This window comes from Haemorhous mexicanus, chromosome 1 (genome assembly GCF_027477595.1).
Source record: "Haemorhous mexicanus isolate bHaeMex1 chromosome 1, bHaeMex1.pri, whole genome shotgun sequence".
Classification (NCBI taxonomy): Eukaryota; Metazoa; Chordata; class Aves; order Passeriformes; family Fringillidae; genus Haemorhous; species Haemorhous mexicanus.
In genome coordinates, this window is record NC_082341.1 from 99,094,936 (window position 1) to 99,121,189 (window position 26,254).

The window sequence follows — 26,254 nt, forward strand, 5'->3', positions numbered from 1 at the left end:
GTGTTGTATGCCATGCAGACATAAACCTATATGAAAAGGAAAGTAACAACATCCAGCCTGTTTTATTGTGGTGCTGTGCATAAAAGACAGCATGTAGCAAGTGAAGATTTTCATATTAGTGACTGAGATAAAAACAGACAAATCAGTCTTAGTTTCACAGAAGGGCACTATTTTCCTTTTGATACATACATTCAAGGGAGGCCCTCTCTGTTCCCTAGACTGGGAATAGCTGAGAGGCACAAATATCTCAGCAAAGTCACAGAGTACTTACAAGGAAATCCACGTTTAGTCAAGACCCAGTTGTAGGTACAGGGGTAGAAGTGCAGCAAGCAGAAGGGACGGAGCTCAAACGTGCTGGGTGCATCTGTACCTTGCCCCAGGCCTTTGGGGTCCTACCTGCCTCCCTCCTCAGGTGCACTGGAGGTGATAAGGAAATTTCCTTATGACCCTGCAGGTGGATTGGCACAGAGTTCACAGGGCTTTGCTGATCTTAGTGTTTTGAAGACAAACAGTAAAAAAAAACCATGTGGCTAACGCCGAGTGATTGTGGTCATCGGTGATTTCTGTTTGCGTGTAGGAGTGTAGGTACCAGCACGTGCCACATGACCCTAGGGGAGCATTTTTCCATTTGGGAGGCAGAAGAGCCCTGTTGAGAAATTTTCTTAATGGACAGGGTGGATGGTGCTCTAGCAAGGAGAGTGGAGTGGGTTGAAGGAAGAAAGGAGAGAAAAGCAAGAAAAACCTGTGCAACAGAAAATAATTGTGCCTTAGCAATTCATAGTAATCTCACTGTAGTCTAGAATCAAGTTTGGACTATGCTCAGTGTGCTGAGGTGAGATTCCTGAAATCACATGCTTTTGTAAAAGATAATATGCAATATCCTTCTTGTTGGCAACAGAAGAAAATGGTAATCAAAACAGTCAAGAAACATCTTAAACCTTGGATGTCTTTGAGCAGGATGCTTACCCTATGGCAATTTTAGGAAATAGTTTGCAACAACATTTTTTCACAGAATATATTCTATCTTGCTGTTGTAGCCTTTCTCATGTGCCATAGTGTCGCAGAAAATTTTAGAGAAAGTTAATTAATTTTGGTGTCCTTTGCAACGATACGTGAAGTGTGTATGAATTACTGAGCAGCTGTGCTAGCACTGGGGAGTACTTTCAGTACTTTCTCAGGTAAAAGTGTTTCTGAACTTGGCCAGTCTCTCAGAGGAGTGGTTTTCTAGGCCTTGTGTCCTTGCTAAGGTACATGCAGTTATCTGTAACCATCTGTAAACATCAAAATTGCTGTAATATTTAGATAGGTCAGGACTGTGATTTGCAAGACACTGTATGAGCATGATTAAATCTGTAAGCAATAAACTCCTGTTGACTTCTCTGATTTATAGGCTATGGTCACCACTGAAATCTTGGTTTTGATTATTCATGATGGAAATATGTCTGGAATAATGTGTTTTTCTTTCAGAGAAATATCATTGTGGAAGTCAAAAGTGAAATAAAGTTTGATTTAGGAAGTATTGCACTCTTTCACAAGAATGAAAAATTATATCTGCTTTAAATAACAATTAACCTTGTAATGCATTTAAGGCACTGTGTTTTATGAAATGATTTAACAGTTGAATTAAGAGGGTGGGATTCCTGTGGAGCAGTTTGTCCATGAGGCAGGTTACTTTAGTTACATGGTCACTCACATCTGTCTTTGAAGAGTCTGACTGTGGCTGCTGATGGCTTTAGCTGCAGGTCACTCATTCGTGCCTGCTGGAGGTTTTCTTTCTTGGTGAGTTTCTTTCTTGTTTGGTTACCATGATGGGGGAATTCTGAAGAAACAGATGAGGCATGCCCAGTGCCTCAGTCTTGTTTTGGAAGAAGATGAAGTGAAAGGCTTCCTTGGAAAGATGTGTATCACACTGGGAGCCTAAAAAACCGCTCAAAGATTTCCATCTAGCTGGCAGCCACTGCTGTGCAATGTGTCAGCTTGCTTCCCAAGAAGCTGTGTAACCAGGACCTGACACTTCCACAAACAAACAAAAAAAAACAAACAAACACAAAAAAACCCCAGAAACAAACCAAACCAAACCAAAAAAAAAAAAAACAAAGCAACAAAAAATGCCACAAAACCTTGGGTAAGTTTGTAATTAAGAGTTTACACTAGGAGTCTACCAGAATTAGAGAGAACTTGCACATTTCTTAAAAGAAATTACCCTTTTTTTTTCTGATAAGATCTGTATATAATAGTGAAGTGTCATATTTTCTTGCATAAGAATAGTTATGAATTTAGCAGGAAGTTTTAGGTAAATTCCTCAAATATTTTTATATTCTATGGTTACCCTTCCCATGTGTGAGTAAGGCTAGGAGCACTCGTAGCTCTGCCCTATTACCCAACATCAGTCTGTGATGAATACGTATTCCTAGACAAGGTAGTAATTATGTTCTGATACCTGTAAAGATGTAAGTTCTTGCATACCTTTATTATTACATGTAGTTCTCTTGAGTCATAATTAACGTGTGGGAAGAGGTAAGATCATATTTTAAAATCCATTTTCAGCATCGTGTGATACACATTCAGTAGTTTATGCTTTTTCTTTTGAAGTAACCATTAGTGTTCAATAAAAGTGCTCCATGTGGATTGGCATACAGCCTGTTTTGACTCCTCAATTACAATATTACTTATGTAAAGTCTGATAACTACATGGGTGAACTTTTTTCAGGCTCCTGGGAGTAATAAAATGCTGTTTTGCAGTTGAAACTGCATAGCCTGCAGAAAGTAACACCATTGTATTTCTTGTTATATTCAGAAGTCTTGGAGAAGTGTTTTTCTGCCTTTCAGTGAAAATTGTAAATCATAAACTTTTTTGTAGGACAGTGGGTGTGTATGGGAAGATGATTATAATGACTCGTTTAGCTGCAAATATCAACAGTCAGACTTGAACGGGCTAAAATCCGCTACAATGATATATGTCTCTAAACCCCTATTTTTAATCAACTGCCCAGATAAAGATAAATTACATAATGCCAACCTAAGTGTATTATTACAGGTATGTGTTGTGTAGAACAAGGTTTTTCCATCTCTTTTTTTGACTTTCGGAAATAGAAGTTTTTCTCCTTGTGTAAGGCACTGGCATTTCTGTAGTTGTTGCGAGTTGGAATATGAGTTCCTGCTCTGAAGAGAGTGGGAAAGCTGCTTGGTCTGGGCTTCCATCAGGTTATCTGTTAGGCTAACTCTGTAAGAAGGTGAATTGATGGGAGGAGACGCTTAATTTCATTTCCCCAGGCAAAATCCCATGGCTGTTTTTTGGAATTACTCAAAGCAGCTGGCATAGGTGGAGCTACTGCTGTATCAGTCATGGATTGGGAAGTGCCAGGTCATGGCAGCAGAGCTGATTCAGCTCAGTAGGTGGTTGTGGCATAGTGCTGAGGCAGCTGGATGGCTCTGGTGGCACCTGCAGCGGTGGCTCACAACTTCCTGCCCCAGTTCACTCTCATCACCCTAAAGAGTTTTTAGGTAGCAGAAGTGTTTTCAACTTTCCGTCCTGTTAAATCAGTTTTCTTGTGTGGCATTTAATTTTCTGGGCCTTTCAGATGGTTTTAATGTGGAACCAGGAACTCTCGATGGGGAGTTTTGTAGGGGAGCTGGTGATGTAACTCTGTCCACTGCAGGCATGGGAGGTGTCCCCTCTCATTTGTGACTCAAGCTCATGTGCAAAATTTGTCATCTCATAGGATTTACAAAACTTGCAGAGTTTCACTAGGAAGCTTGTTGTCAAGTGCTGTTGTGGTCATAAGCTCGATCCCACGTGCAGGCGTGTTTTGGCAGCTTATTGCTAGGTGTGATTCATGTGAGATTCAAAGAAGGTATTGCATTTCCACAGTACTTCTATTTCTTCATTGCTTGGAGCACCATGACTGTTCTTGTGGCTGTTCATCAGTGCTGAATCATCCATGGATTCCTCTGCAAAGAGTGTTGTTCAATTGATGGACATTTTTAGGAAGTGTAAGAACCTGTGTCTTCAGTTGATACAGAGCTGCTTAGTTTGGCAACCTGTATGTTATGAATGTGACTAAAAAGAAAATATGAATATTTTTCCAGCTGAGATGTTTAGAATAGTTGGCTGCAAGTTCCTACAAAGATTGTAAAAGTGAGTAACCCCATTGAGGTCAGTGACTCAACTCATTGCATAAAGATCGACGCAGGTAGAAACTCTGCAGTGTGGTTTCCCTCCAGACAGTAAGAACCAAAGTCAGTGTTTAAGTCTCAGTGTTTCATCCTGAAGTGAAAACAACCTGTGTGCTCAGTTTTTAGTCAAGTAAGGTGGATTTCTGCTTGAGGCTGAAGTGAAAAATTAAGTCACTGTTGCTATAAATGCTTGCATGTATGTATGGTTTTACTTCCTAATCAGATATCTGCAGAACAGTTGGCACCATCCAATTTCTTCCATAATTCATGTCAGATTCTTGGAATCCTTTCTTTGACAAAGGATTACTTAGATTTCACTGTTTAATAGGTAGTATGAAGAAATCTATAACATTTAGGATACCCTTGCTAGTGGCTGGTTGCTTTTGTCCCTTTGGTTGAAAAGTAGTTTTATTGCTATATGAGGAATTAATAGCACTTACCTGTAGCTAACTTCTCTCCAAGCATCTGCATTTATTTGTGCATGAAAAAAAAATAAAGGAAAATCTAGCTGTGAGTGTTTATGGAGTGTTTTATGGATACAGGGTGGTTGTTTCTGGAGTGTTACTCCAAAGACATGAGGGAGGCTATGGGGAGGCAGGAGGACAGGATCACAGAACTGGTCTGCAAGTGTTGTGTTGGCTTCATCATCTGTGTATTTAGACCTGTGTGTGTTATAGACCAACTTTGAAGGTTATTTTTTTGAAAAATGAGTGGAAAAATAACATTTAAAGCATTTGCTTTTATATTCTGCTGTCGACGTGTCTTACAGTTTTGTATTCTCCTCTGCTTTCCTTATGTTGGGAAGTAGGTGATGAGGAATGAGCTGCTGCTCATAATTTGTAGAGCAAAGGCCAGTTTGAGGAAATTCAGGTCGGAAACCCAGTGTATATGAATTTATTTGTATTTTTCCTTCAAAAATTTTAGAATGTCAAAAATGGGTGAATTGATCGTGCTGATCTCACAGCTGGAAAGTACAGGGCTTTTTGGTTTTTGTTTTTTGTGGGTTTTTTCATCTTGTTTGCAATAGATAGTGCTGGTTTAAAAAAATCTGTTTTCAATTTAGCGATAAATTCTATCTTGAGTGCATTTACTGAGTTTGGATGGTTTTTAATTTTAATTTTGTGAGACCTTTGAAATGAATTTTTGTAAGGACTTATTTAATTGGATACAGTGATAACATGGAACTTAGAGCAAACAATTCAGTGAATTGCCAAATAAGCACTGTAGACCTTCAAAATTTGAAATTTATCACTGGGGGTTGGGTGGGGTGGTAAAGTGTGCGTGTAAATAAATCTATAAATCTCTCCAAAAGTTGAAGTAGGGATACAAAATTAGATTGATTACTTATGACTGCCCATCACAGATGTGTACTTTGTCAAAAGCAAAGTTTTCGTCTTTAGAATCCTTTTGTACACAAATCAGTGTGTAGCTGGGGTTATAACAATATATGAGTTTGTATAGCCTATTGCTTTATGCATGTAATATTGCTTTCATGCTTGTAATTTTAAGTCATGCATGTAATTTTAAGTCTCATGACTCTAAATGCTGTGATGCACTGCATTCAAATCATCTCAAGGCAGCAGCTGCCAGGTCCTATGCAGACACCTGCTTCTATGACAAGAAATATGTGGCACAACCACGAGTGTGCTCTAAAAGCTGAAATTTGCATGTTGTTGTTTAACCTACATAAACTCTGTTAAGCTGATATGGCAGGATGAGCCAGAAAATAACAAAGAAAGAGTTGGCATTACTTTCTTACGTGCTCATCATGAAAGTGGGAGCTGTAAACAACTCACATGTTCTAACCTCCACAGCAAATTGTTAGCAGTTAGTGTGGTGCTTTTTTCACTAATTGCTGTTTATATAGTGGTAAATGTGAATTCAAAAGAATTTACTTGAACTTTTATGGAAGTTTATAGTAACAAATTATTCTATATGTACTGCACTGTTTGTTATTTAAAACATAGTATTGAAAGACAGGGCCTCTACTTAATTTTTAATCTAGTTTTGTTTTATGTGCAAATCTCAAAAAGAATATTTTTTTCCTTCTCTTTTATGTCTTTTTTTTTTTTTTAATAGAAGTAGGAAAGCTTTCTGCTGTTGCTTAAATATGCAAAATAGACCACATAAGCATGTTGGTTTTTTTTTTCCGTAGGATCTTTCACAGATTTTACCTTGAATTGTAAAAATTCTCATTGAATGTGAAAAATTTCTTTGTTATGTGTCATATTTGTATTTCTTTACAAATTTATTGGTTTCAAAAATGTTGTTTTGTTTTTATCTTTTCAGAATTTAAAGTTTGGTGATCCATCATGGGGAACCATGTAGGAAAACGAGAGCACAGCACTGAGAAGTCAGCCAAGGTGAGTGTAGAAAATGGAAGAGAGAGAGTCACTTGGGAGATATGTATTCTGTAAAACACAGGGGTTTTTTAGGACAGTAGTTGTTTATCAGATCACTGTTATCATTGCTATTTTGCAGTTTACACTGTAAAGTGACTGTGTTTTTAAAAGAGTGTCCTGTGAGATGTGGCCAAATGAAGATTTTGTTGTGCTGGATTTAGTGAGAGATGTGATGTTTGATCCCTAGTTGATATTAATCTTCTCAGTCATGGTGGTAATAAAGGGACTTAGAATCATGATACTGGAGAGTATCTTTTTTAAGAGTCAGTGAGCAGAGTTATATTCTGTGTGGTGACAGTTTTTCATTTGGGCAATAAAATTGGCTTCATCTGTAAGAAAGACACTATGAAAAAGTAGGTAAAATAAGAGGATTTTTAAGGACAAGAGCGTCAATCCAAGGAGATACAGCTTTAAAAATCTTCTCCCTAGGGGAAAAATAAAAAAAGAGAACTGTCAAAATGTTCATTAAAAGTTAGTATTTGATTCCTAAGCATCTGCTGACACTGTTGTGTATTCTGCACATAATGTGGTATTCTGTTTGCCTTCTGATAATATCTTGTTTATTTGTTTTTCTATGTTGTACCGGAAGAGATTTCACACATCTTAAAACAGAACATCTTTCTATATATATTTAAAAGTAAAAAAAACCCACTGCTTGTTGCTAGCTATTGCTATCTTCCCTCCACACATCCTCATCCAAAAATAACAGTTTGCAGGCTAAGCCCACACTGTATAAAGCCATTGCCCTATGCATTGGACTTAAGCTGTAAAAAGGTAGTTCTGGGCTTTATCTGGAGCAATGTGGATATTTTGCTTTGCAGTGGAAGATACACAAACTAGAACTCATACAGTTATCATTTCCTTGCTGTCTCCTTTAGGAAAATGCATAGTCACACTGGAAGGAATAGGGAGAAAGCAGCAGGAACAGAGGGCAGCTGGCTACATACAGTTTTGTGTTGTGGCAGTATTTTGCAAAATCATTTTGAGGCCCAAAGTTTCACTTTGAGTACAAAGTATGAATCCCAAGTTGCTGTCTTGTGGTGCCTGGCCTTGCAGACTTGCCCTTTAGAAAACTCAGTTGTGCAGAAAAGTCAAATGCACCAAACAGAAACATTTAGCCAAATATTTTGATCCTTTCTGAGTAAGCATGTGAGATCCTGCAGGTATGATACATTAAGTTTCCAGAGCTTGATGGGGTGCAGTGCACCTAATACCCCCTGTTTTCGTCTTTGAGGATAAAATTTGGCTAAAAAACCACATTGTATCTTTTCTCCTGGTGTGGGATCACATGTGTTTGAGGCATCTGGGTGGCAGGTGAGTGAGTTGTGGGCCACATTTGGCTTCAAAAAGCTCAAAATTCTTCAAAATGTAATGGCCTGTGCAAGAGGTACAAATTCTGTGGTGGTGTGTGAGAGTCAGGTGAAAGTGAGTCTGCACTTGGTATATAGGACAGAACTACAAGGAAATGGATTGCTGCAATTCTTTTAAATTCCTTCTTTGTCCTAATCAGTTCATGGAGAATACTTGATTCTGCAATCCAAATAAAATTAGTTTACCAAAATTGTTTTGTGAAGCAGGAACTTACTACTGTAGTAATATCTTCTGTCCTTCACTCATCCTCCTAGAGGGTCAAAAAACCGAAACACCAAACCCCTAAAGTTTCAAACTGGCACTGCTTGGTCAAAATCTCCCTTTATGCACAGAGATGTGCATGATCTCCCTTTATCTAAAACAGTAATCATGCCACAAGAAATTACAAGGCCATATATTTAAAATCAGGAAATATTTTGTTAAGACACTACTATGGATCCCCTGTAGTTAGTCAACCTTGATTCAGTTCTTTCAGGCAGCATTAAATTTCTTAGTGGTTGCATTAACCAAACCAATTTGTTTTGGGTTTTTTTTCTTCTTTTTTTCAAAGTTGAAGTAGGCTTTTTTGTTGTTGCTCAATATTGCTGTAGATAAGAACTGTTTTCCCACTAATCTAGACCTGCTGAAGGCTTAGAGACACTACAGTGGAAATGCTGATCTGCCTCTCCTCACTCGTAGTAATGGAACTGCAAGAAAGAGGCAAACATCTCACCAAGGGTCTTTCTAAATTTCATTACTTTCATTCTCCAGGCTCTTTACTTTAAGTCATTTCCCAAAACTGGAGGTCCAGAGAAAAAACATGATTTTAGGCAGCTTCTTTGAACCTTTGAGGTCAGATTTACGGCCACTGTACTGATCCTGGACTAGTAGACCATTTCTCCACAAAGCTATTTTATGTATAGGGACATTAAAGAGACTGTTGCCAATTGCAGCAGTCCCAGTTCTTGGCTGTCCAGTAAATGTCCTTTAATCCAGCAATTACTATGAGGTTGGTTTGGTGGTTTTTTGAGTAGACATCTAGCTTCACTTTACTTTTAGTAAATTTGTGTATTTGAATTACAAAATTAGAAATGGACTTCTGGAAAGCAATTACTTCATGAACTGTCTAAGGTGACACTAATATGGTTTCAAATTAGGAAATTTACAGAAGACATTAAGATGGCTTCCCAAGCTATGACACTTCCTTCAAAATATTATTCTCCTCTTGATGTATAGATATGGCAAGCTAGAGTGATTAATTACATTAATAAATAATGAGATACTGTGAAATTAATAATATTTGACATAAATAATGTGGAGGAGTATTTACAAAACCCTTCTGTTTTACTCACAGCAATAGCATACACCATTTCTGTGGGATTTCTTTCTTGTATGTTTAATGGATCTGCATTTTTTAGAGTTTTGTAAGATACAAAATATCCCTCAATGAACTCAGCATTTTATCTTTTCTTTTTACTTTGCATCTGCTTAATGCATTAGTAAATGTTTAAGTATTTATTTTGTTTACTTTCTTCTAACTGTTAATACTTGAGTTTGAACTTCACATAAATATATCCAAGAACAACGGTAACAAAATGAATAGGCTGTCATGAGTTTATTGCCCAAAGTTTCTTTAACTTCTCCTTGAGCTTAATCTAGAGGAGTAAAAAGAATAGACAGTGGAGTTTTACTGCTTCAGCCTTCTAGTTGCCGTGTGGTAATTTGTCATCACTGTGCTACCAAGTGGCACAATCTCTTTTGCAATGACCAAAGCTGCCTGTGTTACAACAGCGCGGTTCTCTGCTACTCCTCACTAGAGAATTCAGCACAGCACATTACTGCCAGCCCAAAATCTTTGAGCTGTCCTGCTGTCTGTCAAAACTGGCCCTTAATGTCATTCAGGAAAAGGGGTTTGAAGGAAGGTTTCTGGCATTGTCCCACTTATTCCACAACACCTTCCAAATGTGCCTGGTCCTCATAGCCTGGTTTCTCTGGTCGCATAGTGCTGTGGGGAGCTGGAAATCAAGCTTGTGACCTGTTATGAAAGATCAAAACCCACTGCACTGCCATGGCAAGGGATTGCTCAAGAAATTTATACAGGCCCAGGACATGTTATATTATGGAAATGCTGGGATTATCTACCTAGTTCATGTCCTTTATGTAACTGGGGTGTGCTGTAAAAAACAGCAAAGAACCAAACTAAATTGCTGCTTCTGATACTACTGAGCTCTGAAAAGCCTTGGGAAAGGTAATTGCAGGCCAAAACTGAAAACAGACATCATGATGAATAAGCATTTAATGTTTTCTTTGAGCTAAAAATAATCTGTTAATAATGACCAAGTCTTGCTGGGTAATGAACCTGTGTAAAATCTTGTTTTTGATTGTCCTGTGTTATGTACCTAGATTCTGTACTGTGTTTTGCAGTGGTTGGCTTGATATAACTTTAATAAACTGCCTGGTTCTCAGTGTTTAAGGAGATCTCAGCATAACTACTTAAAGCTAAATTGCTTCAGTGAGCATGTGTCAGTAAATCAGATAGTTTTTGTGCTGCTTTAGAGGAGATTCTATTTCCTCTCCTCTTTTTTTCCCCCGGTTACCTTGCTAATGTTGTGAAATTAGCACCCTGTCTAAGGCTGCAGTCGGTTAACGCTGAAAATTTTCTGTCTCTTCCTGGTGAAAGGGAGTTGAAATTCTTAAGATGACTGGCACACGATGGTAGTTGCACTGTTCATCTCACACATGCTCAGAGATCTGCAAGAATAAAAGCTTTCACTACCTCTCATGGCTTAGGCTGCTTACAGGCCTGAGCTGTATGTGTGGTTTCTGCCAGGTGCTTCCTCTTGGTATGCATCAGAAATTATCAAAAAAGGAAAAAACCAACAGATGAAATACTTTTTTCTTGCTTAATTAATTGCTCTGAAGTATTTTTTTTTTGTAAGATAAAAGTTCATTTTTTTTTTAGAACATACAGCTTGAGAGATATAACGTAGAGATTGTATGGGTTTTGAAGTCTGGGGTACACTTTTCTGTAAAAAATAAACAAAAATAAATAGTCTTATTGCCATACAAAATTAATCATGAAGCCTTCTAACTTTTTCCCCCCTAGAAAAGTTGTATAGCACTATTTTTATTTTCCAGGGTAATTGTGGGTTTTCTCAGAGTTTTTCCTGTAAAGCAGGAAAGCGCTCAGGAACTATTATGGTGTATCCTTCGCTATTTGATGGACAGATTAAAACACTGCCCCTTGAGCCAGTATGTTTTCTTAAGGTAAGAGAAAAGGAGAAAAAAACTTTAAAATGTTGAGAGTGCCAGTGTTTTCTTTGAGAGATTTGATGGGCATTTTCACCAGTCAGTTTTACAAGTTAGATATGCTCTGTAGGATCCTTATGACCAGCTGGTGTCTGGCTATGCTGGTATGCCTGGTACAAGGATCTGCTGCTTTTGGAAGAGGCAAATCTTCTTCAAGCGTGGGAAGGGAAGTTCTGGGCAATCAGGTTCAACAACACCAGTTGAATTTGATAGATGTCTGTTTTCCTCATGTTCTACCATCAACCTAGCTTTGCCCTTGAGCAAATCCTCTCGTGTTCTCTCTGTCTTCCTATTTCATTTCTTAACCTTCGTGCTGTCTAACTGGATGGTTTGTTGGGATAGAGGCAATGTCATTCTGTGTTAATAGTAGTGCTTGGAGACCTTGAGTGGAGCCTTCAGGCACTAATGTGCTTCTGCTGGTGAGATGATACAGAAATGACTTACTGTTTGAAACCTCGGAGAGTGCCAAGCATGAAGTAGCTGTGACATCTGTCCTCAAAAATTAACCTTAACACCAGCACTCAGCATGGTATCAGAGGTCTGTGTTAATGTTTCAGCGGGCAAATAGTTCTACTGTGGAACAACTTGTGTCTAAATCCAAGGAATGTGTTTCAATACTTGACTGTTCATTAAACTCTTTGGGTGCTGAATTTAGTACAGTCAATTGTAGCTGCAGCAATTAATCTTTCTCATATCTAAAATATAGTGAGCTCGTTGAAATTTTGTGAGGACGATAAATTGTACCTGAATTGAAGCTGATACTCCTGCACTTCCATGTTTCCCTTTGTTGCATGTGAAGGCTACCGAAAGTACAGCGTTCTGCTGTGCAAGGAATGGGTGGAAAGGATAAAAGGTGAGAAGCAAGGCAGGTCCAAGTGAGGAGCAGGTTCTGGCCCTGCCACAGCACCCACTGCTAATGTTTAATAGCTGCCTGAATTGTATAACCATGGCAGTATATCACTAGATCTGTATTTCAGTGAAAAAGTGAGTAAATGTGTGGGCAATGGTTGCATAAAATAGGTTGCAAGTGTGTTTTTCTGTTTTGCGTGCAATGGCTAAGTCCTGGTGCTCCTTGGTTTGGGTCTTGAGCTGGCTAAGCCTGCATGGGTGTAAAAGGAAGAGGTGCAGTCGCTGTGGTTTTGGCTGGGGAGGAGGCAGGGTGTTGGGCTTTGTTCTCCCACCCTCAGCCTGCAGAACTGACTGAAAGAGGGAAGTGCACTCTGTGCTTTTTTAAGGTCTTGTGCTTCAGATGCCATGTTTTTGTGCTAGTTTTCTACAGTTCCCTCCTTGTTAGCTTTGATGCAGAGCTAGATAAATGTCCTGTCAAATGAGTTTAATGCCAGTGCCACTTAAATTAGCAAGGAGCTGGAAGAATAGGGGTGTAATGCAGCAGGCATTCTTTGTGAACTCTCTGTGAACTGTTCTAGCTGCTGAGATGACTTTTCTAGTAATCAGCCCATACTTCAGCCTGAGAACATGCTGTTCAGTGTTTTGGCACCTTCATGCCATAAAAATGAAGGGAAAGATGTTGATATTTTTTATTTTGAGGAAGCAGTAAGTGACATGGCGATCCAGAAAGGGAGCAGTATCCTCCTTCCTCACGGAACCTTTTACTGTTGTGGTGGTTGTGGATCAGCTTGTGGCAGTAATGTTGTATCACCTGCTCTGAAATTGGGTCAGATGAAAATTCTGATTTGTTACTCTGACCCTGGTTGTATTTGAGAAGAGCTTAAAAATCTTCTGCAGTAATGTGTTACCTTAAGATGCAGTTACATCTGAAAAATAAGTTGTGGTGAAATGTGTTCGCCCTTTTAGAGAAAATGGCCAAGCTTTACCTCTGGGTATCTGGTGACAAACCACAGCAGAATATCCAGAGTCTAAGACAGTGACTGGCAAACCTGCCCTGTAGCACTTACTAAAGTATTAAAACCTGTTAAAAGTGCATTTTAAAGTTTGTTCTTGTCTTTTTCCTCCTAGTGCTAATTCAGTGGTGCCTGATGCTCCTGGGCAGCAGCTGTGAGGAAGAGTTCTGGAGCCATGTTTCATTTTAATTCTCAGTTTCTCCCAAGTGTATTTCTGATAATGCAACTGACTGTGCAGAGAGGGTAGTTGTAAGACATAGTTTTACACTGTGCATCAGTGCAAAGTCAAAGCACTCTCATATCAGATGCTAAATATTCTGCCACAAGGAAAGAGGGGTTCCACATTAAGCTGAGTTGAATTTTGCTCTCATTTGTAAATTCAACAAGTGTGCAATGGGGATTGGAAGGAAAAGGTTGTAGGGCTTTCCAATGCAAAGTATTGCTGACAGTAACTTCTTTTTGCACTTCAGAAGTTGGATTTCTTGAGTAATTGGAGCTATTTGTATAGTGAATAAATTTAACTTGTCTGCAGCTACAGTTCAGAAATGGATTTTTCCACTTTGATGAGAAATGCCATGGAATGATTTTCCTTTTTATTTAACTTTTTCAGGCCATCTGCTTCAAGTCGATGGAAATACTTTGGTAGCATTTGCTGGGGGAGGAAAAAAAAGATTTTTGTGAAAGGAAATTGAAAAAAATTTAAGCAGAATAATATGATGATACTCTTGATTGCTAAGATATGATTTGCTCTTAAAAAAATCTGATCTTTCAGTGCAGCATCCAGTGAATGTGGCCATAAAGATATCAAAGATATCAAAATTTACATAGAGCTAAAGGCCACATGTTACATGCCTGTTACCTTGGATGATTAGGAGGACTTCTGAGCATCAGTTGCAATCAAGAAGAGGCAAAAATGTAAATCTTGCGTTTTTGTCACAGTGCCACACAGTGATGTTCAGTGGTGTGGCTGAACTTTAGAATTGAAAGCTGAATTTAGGGAGGCCTGAGGGCACTCAGCTTGCTTGGAACTCCAGGCAGCTCAAAAAACATTGAAAAGACCCAAGAGACCCAGAAATCTTAGCAAGTCTGTCACTAATGGGATATATCTTCAAACAGGCACTTATCAACACCATAGTCACCATTTTTGGGTCCTCAGATTTTCCTGCTCAGTGTAAGAGCTTCAGGAATGGATTCACTCTTTGGTGGTGCAGACGTTTTCAGATGAATTATGGAAATACCAATATACCAGAGATGTTATTATTAAAAAAAAAATGAGACTGTGATGTTGAAAGCGGAGTCATTTGGGGTTTTTCTTGTTTTGGTTTTGTGGTCATAGCTAACTTATCTGTCTAGCTCCTTCCTTTATCTTCCTTCTGCTTCTTTCACCCAGTTTCTTCCTGCATGCTATTTTCTGCCAGCACCTCTGATGCAGTCAAAATGCATTGCTTTGATTTTTCTGAGGTATTAGAAATCCTATTTAGCTGCTAACAGTGCTCAGAAACAGTGAAGAGATGGCCAGTTAAGAGGCAGTCTGATCAGGAAGGTGTGAATGCCACAGAAGAAAACAGAGAAAATTTGCACATTTCTGACAACACATATCCACCAGAATAATTACTTTCTCTTCAAGCCAGTTCTCTCTCTTCATGTTTTAGAATGACTTTCTGCAACCTTCCCAGCCTACAGCAGTACATTGCTTTTTAAAGCAATCCAGTAGTGCCATTGTCAATATTTGAAATCTGAAAATCAAAACAATATTCCGATATTTTTATGACCAACTATCATTGTCACTTATATACTGTTTTGACATAAAGTTGTTTTGGATTTTTGCATTTGTACTTTGTACCTATTAAAGAATTTGTTATATGCATCAAATGCAAGAACTTCTGTATAGTGCTTTTGGAGAAATGTGGCTACAATTTGTCAGTGTGAAGTTGAACTGCAAAAACTTTAAATCCCACTTTTGTTTCTTTTGTGCACATACATGTAAGTATGCACATGTCCATATTGAAAAAAGTACAAGTGTATATTTTAAAAAATATTTGTATATAAATGCAAGTGTATATTCCAGTATTGATGATATGCTTCTCTTCCTGTATGGCTGCAGATGTGCTGTCTGTATTAGTTTCAAAAGGCAACACCAGTAGCCTTTCACCCTGGGGAGTCTATTTATTCTGATCTTCCCTGTGAACTACAGACTAAATGTTTTCTTCATGTTAAGCCAGAGCTTTCTACTGCAGATGAAACTTGCCTTATGGTACACAGCGATAAAGCCTGAATAATCAGTACTTTTTTCTTTTTAGACTCTTGTCTGAAATTCCAGACAATTCTAGGTTTTTGAGACTTGGAAGATGAAAGATCTGAGGAGATGAGAGCATGAGACTCAGAATCTCAAGTCAGTGCCTGTAACAGTTGAGAAATATTTATATATCATGAAATATATTTAATATATTTCAATACTTAATATGTATTAATTTAAAATTAAATATCTTTAATATATTTAACAGATATATAGTACTAGTATAAATTATATTTCTATAATAATTTACATAATATAATATAATTTATACTAGTACTATATATTATATTTATATTATATTATATTTATACTAGTATAAATTTATATTATTTTATATAAATATATAAATTTATATTATATTATATTTATACTAGTATAAATTATCTTCATATTCTAGGAGAGGCTTTGGAGCTCACAGTAGGTGAAACCCAATGCATAAAGCAACAGCTCTTTTGTCTTTGGTGCACTACTGCACAGAAAACTCGGTGTGTTTGGGACGAGTGGCATTATTTCTGGAGCTTGGTCACGTGAGATGAGATTCTGGGTCAAGGCTGCACACAATGTTATATTTCTGTGCTGAAATAAATAGCTTGTCATGTGCTGCTGGATACTTGCTGATAGAAACTTGCTGAGAGGAGGTCTTCTGTGGTGGGGTGCTAATCTCCAGTTTCTTTCAGAATTAAATCTGTGTTTGGAGAAAATCTATGTTATATATTTTATTTGAGATGGATCTAAACCACTGTAATCCATTGCATTCAGATTGGCTTAAGTGAAGCATGCTTGTTTGTATGTCCTGAACACTCAGCTTTAGGATACTTTTACTTGACAAACTAATTTTAATGTTGGTATTTTCTTTCTACAATACAGTACTTTAAAAAATATTCAAAATAAAAGGTTTTTCTTTATATGTGCTTCAACTAGTTTCTTGCCATATAAGTAAGAATATTGGCAAGAAGAAAAAAAAAATAGGTGAAATACCTAATAAAAATTTAGCTTTGAAACTTTTTCCTCTTGTTTTGACCTCAATGTTATGTTATGTTCTACTTTCCTGCAGTCTTCTCAGGAATGGAAGGTACAGAACTACTTTCAGGAGTCCCTTCAATATACCTTTTCTGTCTGTTGTCTTCCTTTCCACTGGCATTTTGTCTATTGTTTTTCATTTTTTATTATTATTATATTATGCTATGCTGTGTAGTCATTATAAGGATTGATAAAACAAATGAAAGTTTTATGGAGCCTGGGGGAAAGGATCCACAAGATCCCTGTTATTGGATGTGTTCAGTTGGGATGGGGAGCTCTGGGTTCTAATACCCTCTCAGCAGATTGTACAGGTGTCCTGGCTGGTGGCTTCAACTCCAAGTACAAGGACAACCAGTGGAGCAAGGGATATGTCTGCCTTTGGCAAGGAATGCTGAGATCTTCCAGGCATCAGGTTCTGCTCTGGGATTGTACAGGGCTCATAATGCCATAGCATAATGCAGTTAATACTGTAATAATGTAATATTCTATTGCAGCTGTTGAGTCACCTGATTATGGAAGAATAAAGGGTTTATGGCATTTTGGGAGCCTGCAGGGCTTGACACACAGACTTTGTATCAACTAAATTGCAAGTCTTTGATAATTTCTGATGATGTATGTAAGGAGCAGGAGGGACCCTCTGGACATGTCTTGCATGTAGCCCCTAAGGGAGATGGCTCCAGCAGGAGCAGGGGCCCTGGCTTTGATCCCAGCTTTGAGCTCTGGTCTCAGCAGATGACAGGTTGTTCTGGGTTTTGTCCCATGGGCTTGCTTTAACCAAGCAGGCTGCAAACCGTGGGCTGGTGGAGCAGGTGCAGAGCTGCTGTCTTTGTGCTGGAGCCAGATGGCCATTTAATTGTCCCATTTAATTGTCCCAGTCACTGACTAAGACTTGGCTGAGTCTCTTCCTCGGTTCTCAATTCTGCTGCTGCACTGCCTAGTTGGGTCTTGTGGCCTTAAGAAAATGGGGACGTCAGGGACAGCACTGGGCATCTGGTCTTCTCCTAGTCTCGATATAATGTGGTTAGTTTCAAACCTCATGATTCATAGCCTAACGTTGTTTTCTTGAAAGAAATTGCTCGATGCTTTCCTAAAGTAAAGATTTCTGATCTGTGCTGGGATATCTTGCTTCTTACAATGTTGTTAATATCAAGGTGATAGGAAAGAAGCTTTAAATAGGAACCCTTATTTCAAAGGATTTATTCCCTGGGATTTTGCAAGGAGAACCTTCATATCTGTTGAGTTACCTCTTACCAGGACAAGAGCTGAGGGCAAGAATTTTGAGGGTTAAGAATATTTTGGCTTGCTAAAGCTTTCAAAATCCTGTTTTAGAAAAACAATTTTTGATTGTTCAGAAGTAAGAAATAATTACTTGAATGCTGCACTTAAGGGGAAGCGCTAGACTTAAGGGCTTGTAAACTTGCTAAATAGAATTGCAAATTAAGTGTGTTTGCTCATCTGTATGCTTATACTTATTCACTTGGTTTAATAACTGCAAATATTTTTTACCTGTAACCTCTTCAAATGAATATATTTGTTGCTTATATGTAACTCAATCAGTTCTTTGTCAGGATAATCCACTTTTATTATAGTAAATCATTTAAGAAGCCACAACTGTGGGGTCTTAGAGGCAAACGATGGGACTAAGCCGCATAATGGTAATATTTGCAGTGTTAGGGAATTGAATTAAAAAGACGTCTAGGTATTTCCAGCAGGCCACCTCTTTTTTAGCACTGTTCAGTGCTAAAAAGGCAGTCTCTGGGTCTAAAGTGATTATGAAGTACCATGTTGGTTCAAGCTGCCTGACTTAGACTGTCAGTCAAATCACAAGTAGCCTATATATGGAAAGGATTGAATATATATGTTAATAAAATACAGCTATTTATGCTTTTGTATTTAGAGTCGATATATTCTAATCTGGATTTAAGATTTTTTTTTTTTTTTTCATCATGCTCCACCTGTTTTGTTCAGTCCTGGCTCTGATTCACACAGCTTTTTTTAGTATTGTTTCGACGGTGGCTCTGGCAGTACCCATTTTACCCAGAAGTTACATAGCCTCTGGATTATTCTACCTCTAGGGGAGAAGGTGGAGAGCTTTGTGTGGTCTGTTGTGCTTATGTCTGCAGTCCCCACTGCACAGCACATGAATAATACCAGAAACTCTGCCCAGAGTTACCTGCTCCCTTTTAATGCTGAAATACCACTGAGAGAAGGGCAGTGAAATTAGCTTCAGGTTTCTCTCCAGTTAAATTCTTTGCCTAGAGAAGCAGTTGAAACTAGTTGGTGCTACTTTGTTTTACAGTTGCCCGCATGACTCCTTTCCTTCCTGCTGGCCTATAGAATCAAGGCATGGATTTTAGCCTCCACAACACATATGCAGTGATGTAAAATTCTATTTATGTGCAGAGGGTTACTAAGTAACAGTTGCTGAGGGAAATGCCGTCTTTAACTGTGTGACGTCTGTGCACTTAAAATTCCCAGCCAAGTAGTGCATTAACATAGATTTTGCACATTAATGTAATGGGATTTGCTGTGGGCAGTGTGAGCAAAACCTTGGGAAAACAACAGTGTAGTTTAAGGAATTGTGTTCTCTGTAGCCTGACCCTGTGGACAGGAGATGAAACCAGTTTTTGCTCTTCTACCTCATCCTCTCCATGCCACACCATAATTAAGGACCCTGATATATTTCATAGAGCCATAGAATATCCTGAGTTGGAAGGGACCCACTGAGTCCAACTCCTGGCCCTGCACAGGACATCCCCAAGAATATCACACCATGTGCCTGAAAATGTTGTGCAGACATTTCTTGAACTCTCTCAAGTTTGGCTCTGTCCAGTGCCTAGCCGCCTGCCTATGTGCAGAACCTTCTCCTAATACCCAGCCTAAACCTCCCCTGACACAGCATCAGGCAATTCCCTGCAGTCCTGTCATGGATCACCAGAGAGGAGAGATCAGTGTCTGCTTCATTTGCCAGCTTCCAGTCAACTTGGACCTCTCTAGATTCCCAAGACATCATTGAAAACATCCCAAGACCATTGGAAAATCTTTAAGGGAGGTCTCCTGGCAACATTGGGCAGCTCTTTGAGTATCCTGGGATGAATATGAATCCCATTAGGCACTATAAACTTGAAGGGATCCAGCTGAAGAAGCAAGTCCCTCACAGGTTCAGGCTGGCTGGGAGTTTATAATTCTTGCATTTGCAGTCCTGCAGTTCACGGTTCTGGAGGTTTTATTTTAAATATTTGTGTGTATTTTTTTGTTTTTTGGTATTTGTTTGACATTTGTGTGTTTATTTTTATTTATATCTATATCTATGAAAAGGATTCTGCATGCAATCGCTTTGTTTCACGTGTGTACCTTCCTTCAGGGGGAGGAAAGCTGAGTGGCAAAAAACCAAAAAGAGTTGGGGATAGACTGGGTCTTGATATTATAAGGAGAAATTTCCCTTGAGCTCTTCTGTTAACTCTGCTTCTAATTGTTCACAGTCTATCAGAGGATAGATTTGTTTTTCCTAAGGATTTTTTTTTTCAATAAATGTTACTTGGGAAAGGTCATGTGTCTAGCCTTGAAAATGAGCTTTTGTATTGGAAAAGATTCTACTGAAATGATCAACCCTTCCTTTAAATCACACCTAATATGACTTGCAGTAGAGCTTTGAACTGAAGACCTTTTATGTGCTGATAAAGATGATTTGTTGAACTTTGATGCAGTCTTACAGCTTTTAACTCATTTCTCTTTTACCAGGCTCCTTTTTGTCTGAAAATACTTGGACGGTAGGGAGAAGTGTACATGTATGTAAATAATTATTGCAGTGGGAAGGTAACATGGGCTTATCAGGCTGTGAGATTTGCTCACTGTGGCTTAAGGAGATCCTAATTTCTGTGAGGTTCTTACATTAATGAAGTTGAATCAGAGTACATAAAAGATGGGCAAAAATAAATTTTTATACTGAAGTACTGTCACAGTCCTTTAATTAAAGAGTCATAAATATCTATCAGGCAAATCATTAGTCTTTTTTTTTTTTGGATTTCAATGACAATTGTTGTTTTAGCTGACTCCAAGGAGGTTATTTGTTGATCACTGAGAAATGCATTATGGCCAGGAGTTGATCTTATGTTATTTACCTGGGCTCTTCAGGAACCAGCATTGTCACTGTCATGGGAATAGTATTATAATTTCTCAACTGTGCAAAATTTTCTTTGTTTATTTACTTAATGACAATTGTTTTTTTAGTTTATTTTCTTGTTATTTCTATGCAAATCGTAAAAAATACCAAAACAGCAAACCAAGCAGAAACCAAACCTTGTGATTCCATCTCTATAAAAGCTGGTGTGTTTTCTGTTCCTGGCATTGTAAAAGTCTCTTAACATTTTTGATGGGGTATACTTTTCAAGTACTGTCTGACTGCATTTTTTGCCTGTGTTTGAGAGAGTGTAGTACCTGAGGGTTTTTGTAGTCTTTCATGCAGTTCACGCATTTCGGTTTTGAGGCCAGAAACTCTTCCCTTTGGAGAGAAATTGATCCTGAATTCTTCATTGTTCAGTCAGGCTCCTGTTTTTCTGTAACTCTTTGTGATCAGCTGTAACTGCTCAAGTGGTTTTAAGCTGGTGTATTGGCCACAGCTTTTCCCTCAGGAAGCTGTCATCACTGCTGGGAGAGTACTGACTCTGAGCAAAGTGTCTTTTGAGTCTATAGAAGAAGCAAAACAGAACAAAGGGAGAAAAACAGTCACACAATTGACACATCTGTTCTTCCAAAGCCTTTTCTTGTTGCTCCATAGGGGCCCTTGTGTTCAAATGCCCAAGCTCAGGAGAACTGGAATTGAACCTATTTGCCTATAGCACCTGCTTTTCCCGTGTACTTCAGGAGCAGCTCATCAGTTCCAAACACCTGTAATGCAACCATTTGTAGTTACTTAATTAAAATGGATTAAAAAAAAAAAAAAACAAAAGAACCTTTTCTGCAAAGCTGCTTCCAGGTCGCTTGACCGCTCGATCCTCGTGAATGGAGTTATCCCATTTCAGCTGCAGAGTTCTGCATGTGCCTTTATTGGACTTCATGAGGTTCTTGTCTCTTTACTTCTGTAGCCTGTCAAGGTCCCTGTCTGAAGAGCACCTCTACCTCTGCGTACTGACCAGCCCCCAGTTTATTATTATTACCTGGTGGGTTTTTAGTAAAGACACTAAATGATATTGGCCTTAGTGTGGATCCCTGAGGGGTGCTGCTGCTGACTGACAGACAGATGGACTCCGTGCTGTTGATTGCCATCCTCTGAGCTTGGTGGTCCTAGCAGTTACCCACCCCTTGTATTCCACCTACCCAGACTTCATCTTCTTGGTTTGACGGGAAGGGTAGAGTGGCAGACTGTGGGAGGCTGTGTCATAGGCCGTGCTAATGTCAGGGCATATGATGTCGTGCTTCTCCCCTCCTCCACAAAACCAGTCATTTTGTCACAGGAGGCTATTCAGGGGGTTAGTCAGACACCATTTGCCCTTGATAAATCCAAGCAGGGTGTTCCTATACACCTTCTATCCATGGGGGAAAATTACTGTTAAAATTGTTATGTCATCTAAAAAAAGAAAAACAGCTAAGCACTTGAAATGCTGTGTATAAAGCATGTCTCTCTTTTTACCAATGCATTATCACTCCCTCAATGTTAATGCAGAGGTTTCTGTTGAGTACAAAATGTACCTACCTCTGACAGTCTTTTATCCTTCAGTAAAGTATTGCACTTTTGAATTATTGACAAAAAAAAAAACAAACTGAGGCCTTCTTTCAGAGCAAATCCACATAAAAGAGGAAAGAGGTGTGAAGTGCACTTTCTGGTTGTATGATGATCCTTGATTTCTTGAAACCTTTCTAGAAAGACTCAGTTGTCACAGAGTAACCAAGTCTTAACAGATTGATAGCAGCCTGTATAGTGTGACAGTACAAGGTAAATGTTGATTGGTCACAGAAAAAAGGGCAATGCTGCCTGGCTGAGCTGTCCTTGGGTTTTTATGTGGTTGGTTTTGGTTTTTTGAGTTGGGTTTTTCGGTCGTTTGGTGGTTTGATGGGGTTTCTTTTTAGTTTTTTTTGTTAAATATCTATACAAGAGGAAAAATTAGGCACTGGTGGAAAAGGTGGAAGTTGAAAAAAAGAACAAGTGTTCCTGCCTGGAGTTGGAGACATTCCCAGGCAGTGAATAGGTATGCCTGCTGGTAGAGCTTCATGTTCCCACCCAGAGCCTGGGGCTTCCACAGATGATGGCTATAAATAGTGCAAAGTAGCACTTATTTAAATCACCTTTTTTTTTTTTTCCTTTTTAACACGTAGCTCATGAATTTCAATGCAATATTTCTCCTGAAGATGTAGAGTTCTTACTAGAACCCCTCTAATGAATCAAACCGTGGTACATTGAATCATCTCTGTAGTAATTAGTGATAGGACCCAAAGTAAGGGTCTGAAATTGTGTCGGGGAGTTTAGGTTGGATTTTAGAAAAAGTTTCCAACCCAGAGGGTTGTTGGGCACTGGAACAGGCTTCCCAGGGAAGTGGTCACAGCACAGAGCCTGAGAGTTCAAGGAGTGTTTGGACAATGCTCTCAGGCACATGGTGTGATTCTGGGCCAGGAGCTGGGATCTTTGTGGGTCCCTTCCAACTCAGCATATTGAATGATTCTATGATCTTTTTAAATGACAGTTTCTATTTGGTTTTTGGCTCACTGAGTGATAAGCCAGTTGCTCACAAATTGTATTTCTGGTCTTAACTATTTCTCCTGTCTGTACATGCCCATGAATGTTTCAACGTCATCACTTCTGATACTTATTTACATTGGTATTAGAGAAAATGGACATTTATCTCACCGTCAGTATTAGATTTATGTTGCTTGATCTTTCTCGGGTTTAGCTTCTTTGTTTGACTTCATATATTTGGAAAATGGTAGCTACAGCTGTTTAAAACCATACTGTCTCTGCAACAAAACAAGAAATGTTCCTGAAGAATGGAATTGTGTATTGTGCTGATAGGGGTTCTTTAAATTCAGTTATTAGATTAGCTGCTTATGCTTTGCAAAAGGTATGAGGACAGGCTTATGAACCATTTATGTTACAGAGCATGTATCTTATCATATTTGCCATCTGGAGACACTTTGGATAGATGCCTACTGACCACAGTCTTTTTTGTATGGTGTACAGAATTGGCAGCAATTAACTCCACAGGAAAACCTTTCCTAGTTCCAGGTGAGTAATAGCAGGCATTTGCAGATGAATCAGGTGTCACCTGGGACTGAAGAAGCACTGAGTGTGAGATCTGAGTCATTTCCTTGGGCTCTCAAGGTTAGTCTTACCACTAGCTCAGTGTGGTAAGCAGCAATAGTTAACTTGAGATCATTATTTCTGAGGGTCAGAAACATGTTAAATTACTGATATGTGGAGAAAAATGTAACATTTTAGCTGTACTCCTTGCATATGAAATCACCAGTATTTGCTGGAAGCTCACTACATCATTTTATGGAATTTTGGAAAAGCATTGATCAGATTGCATATCTGACATGCCCACATCTGCATGTCTGGGCTGCATTACACTGAAAGTGTGCTCCCGAGGAGGGCACCAAAATCTGGAGGTGTTAGAGCCACTGGTATAATAAACCAGATGGTGGCCTGGTAGCCAGAACCCAGTGACAGGTCAGGCTCTGAGCGACTGCCCTTTAAATGCCTGGAAGCCCCAGTGTGATCAGAGGCTGAACTGTGGGGCAGCTAATGAAATTGGCTTCTGCCATTCATTAACATCCAGATCTTCAGGATTTGTTGTTGTTGTTTTCCCCCTCACGCTGGTCAATACAATTTGAATGCTAATTTAGACATTTTAAACAGGCTGAAAATAAACAATTTAAATGTCATCTCTCTGGGCATGTTTGGGTAAACAATTGGGTTTGTTGTGCTTTTTTCCAAAATATTTTGCCTCTTAGACTTCATTATTCCCTTCTGAAATGGGAAAGTTCACCTGTTGAATATGTAGGTTAATATTTCAGTGTGCAGCTTCATACATGTGTTACAGTGGTCAATTTTTCTTCTAATATCGGTGCAGTTGTAACTCTGCAGAGTAGTTTTTGTGAGAGTGCCTCTGTGTTGGCTTAAAACATGCAGGGAAGCATTGTTCTCCTGTTTGTTTTCAGAAAATGTGGTGGGTTGACCCTGGCTGGACTCCCAGTGCCCACCAAAGCTGCTCTATCACATGTCTAGTGCATATGAACATTGTGAAAGGGAAATAATCAGGCCAGCAAGGGTTCTGCTCCTCTGTTCCTGTGTTCTGTGATAGAGGACACAGAAGTCAAAGCAAGCACTGAATGGGAGCAGTTTCTATTTGTGTTCTATTGCTCTGAGATTTCCTTGTTATTGCAGTGGATTGGTTTTGGTTAGATTTTTTGACATTCTCCTGATTTGGGTTCTATTGCTTTAGTGCTAATTAGTTGCATTGTTTTGAGTTATTTGCTTTATGGCACTTTTTCTGGTTCCGTTTAGACAGTTTCTTGAAAAATGACTGACAGCTAGAATATTTCTGAAATCAGTAAATCTCCTCTTCAGATTTTGCATTTTGTGGTTGTTAAGGTAACTAGGAAAAATGAGAAAGGGATCCTCATTGTGCTTTCTTCAAGTGTTTTAAGCAAAACTATAAATTAATTTTAATAGGTGTTTTGAAGTTGCTCTTTAAAACATATTTGGGGAAGTGTTGCATACATTTCAATGTATATTCTTTGTTTCTTAGGAAATATCTCTTGGGTTATTTCTCTGTGTTCTAGTAAGTAGTTTTATTTATGTACCATTGACAGCTATCTGTTAGTTAGAAACTGATTTATACTTGAAAGGCTAACAGTGGGCTGCTGAAAGAAAAGGTCAGCCCTATTTGGGCCTAGAGTAAATCTCTGGGATGGTATTGTGGCTTTCTGAAGAGGTAGCTGTTCCTGAAAGCTGATTTTAAAGTCAAAAATTAGCATTTATCTTTCTGTTGCTTCCTGCTGGTTGACTTGTGTGAGAATTGAAGTTGCTGAGAGTTTATGGGCAGGCTCTATCTCTTAAAATGATCTATAAAAAATATTTGCAAAGGTGACTAATACTGCTGAGAAACTTGTAATGTATTTGGTGAGGTGTGCAAAGGAGAGGTAACTTCCGGTCTTTAAGCACATGGAGAAACAGACTCCTTGAGGGGCTTTAATATGGTTCTAAAAACTAAGGGTCCCTCTTTTCTGTCTTTTTATCAATATTATCAATATCAATATCCAGGGTCATTAAATAGGTGCAACTACATTTCTGTGCATACTGTTTTTCCAGCTCATGTATTTTCTCTTCTAGGGGAGAGATTTGGGTCCATGGTGGTTTGGTGATGCTGGGGGGGGCTTGTGAAATCCTTGGGCTCTCATGCCCTACTTCTCTTCCTTGATATGGGGGCAGCCTTGATACTGGTGTGGGGGTCCAGAGACTGGTTATATGGCTCTGGGTCTGAGGAACAAGGGCACAGGAGCCAAGGTTTTCTCCCTGGTGCTCCCAGTGGGGGCGTAGGGCTTGGACAGAAGTGAATGGATCCTGGACGTCAACAACTGGTGGCACAGCTGATGCTGACAGCAGGCTTTTGGCTTTTACAGCCATGGATGCTGACAGCAGGCTTTTGGCTTTTAGGGCCATGGAGTCCCTCTGTGAGGGCCAAGGACTGCTCAGATGGAATCTACCGGACCAAGTCAGGGAACAGCCTCATTGCCATCAGGCTGGTCAACCTGGTGAGGAGAGCTTTAAACTAGGAAATGTAAGGGAGAGAGAGATGACAACCCACAGACAAGTGAGGAAGTGATGGAATGGGCTGGCAAACAAA

The 26,254-nt window shown here is 39.0% G+C and overlaps 1 protein-coding gene across 6 annotated transcripts in view; it reads left to right on the forward strand.

The window, feature by feature from the left end:
* The window catches only part of MBP (myelin basic protein), a 110,727-nt gene that overhangs the window by 19,058 nt on the left and 65,415 nt on the right, over positions 1 to 26,254 (forward strand). For all 6 annotated transcript variants that reach the window (XM_059857147.1, XM_059857137.1, XM_059857171.1 and 3 more), the window contains exon 2: positions 6,466 to 6,539. In XM_059857147.1, the coding sequence (XP_059713130.1) occupies positions 6,489 to 6,539 (51 nt within the window). In that variant the 5' untranslated portion in view covers positions 6,466 to 6,488. The remainder of the gene's footprint in view (positions 1 to 6,465; positions 6,540 to 26,254) is intronic.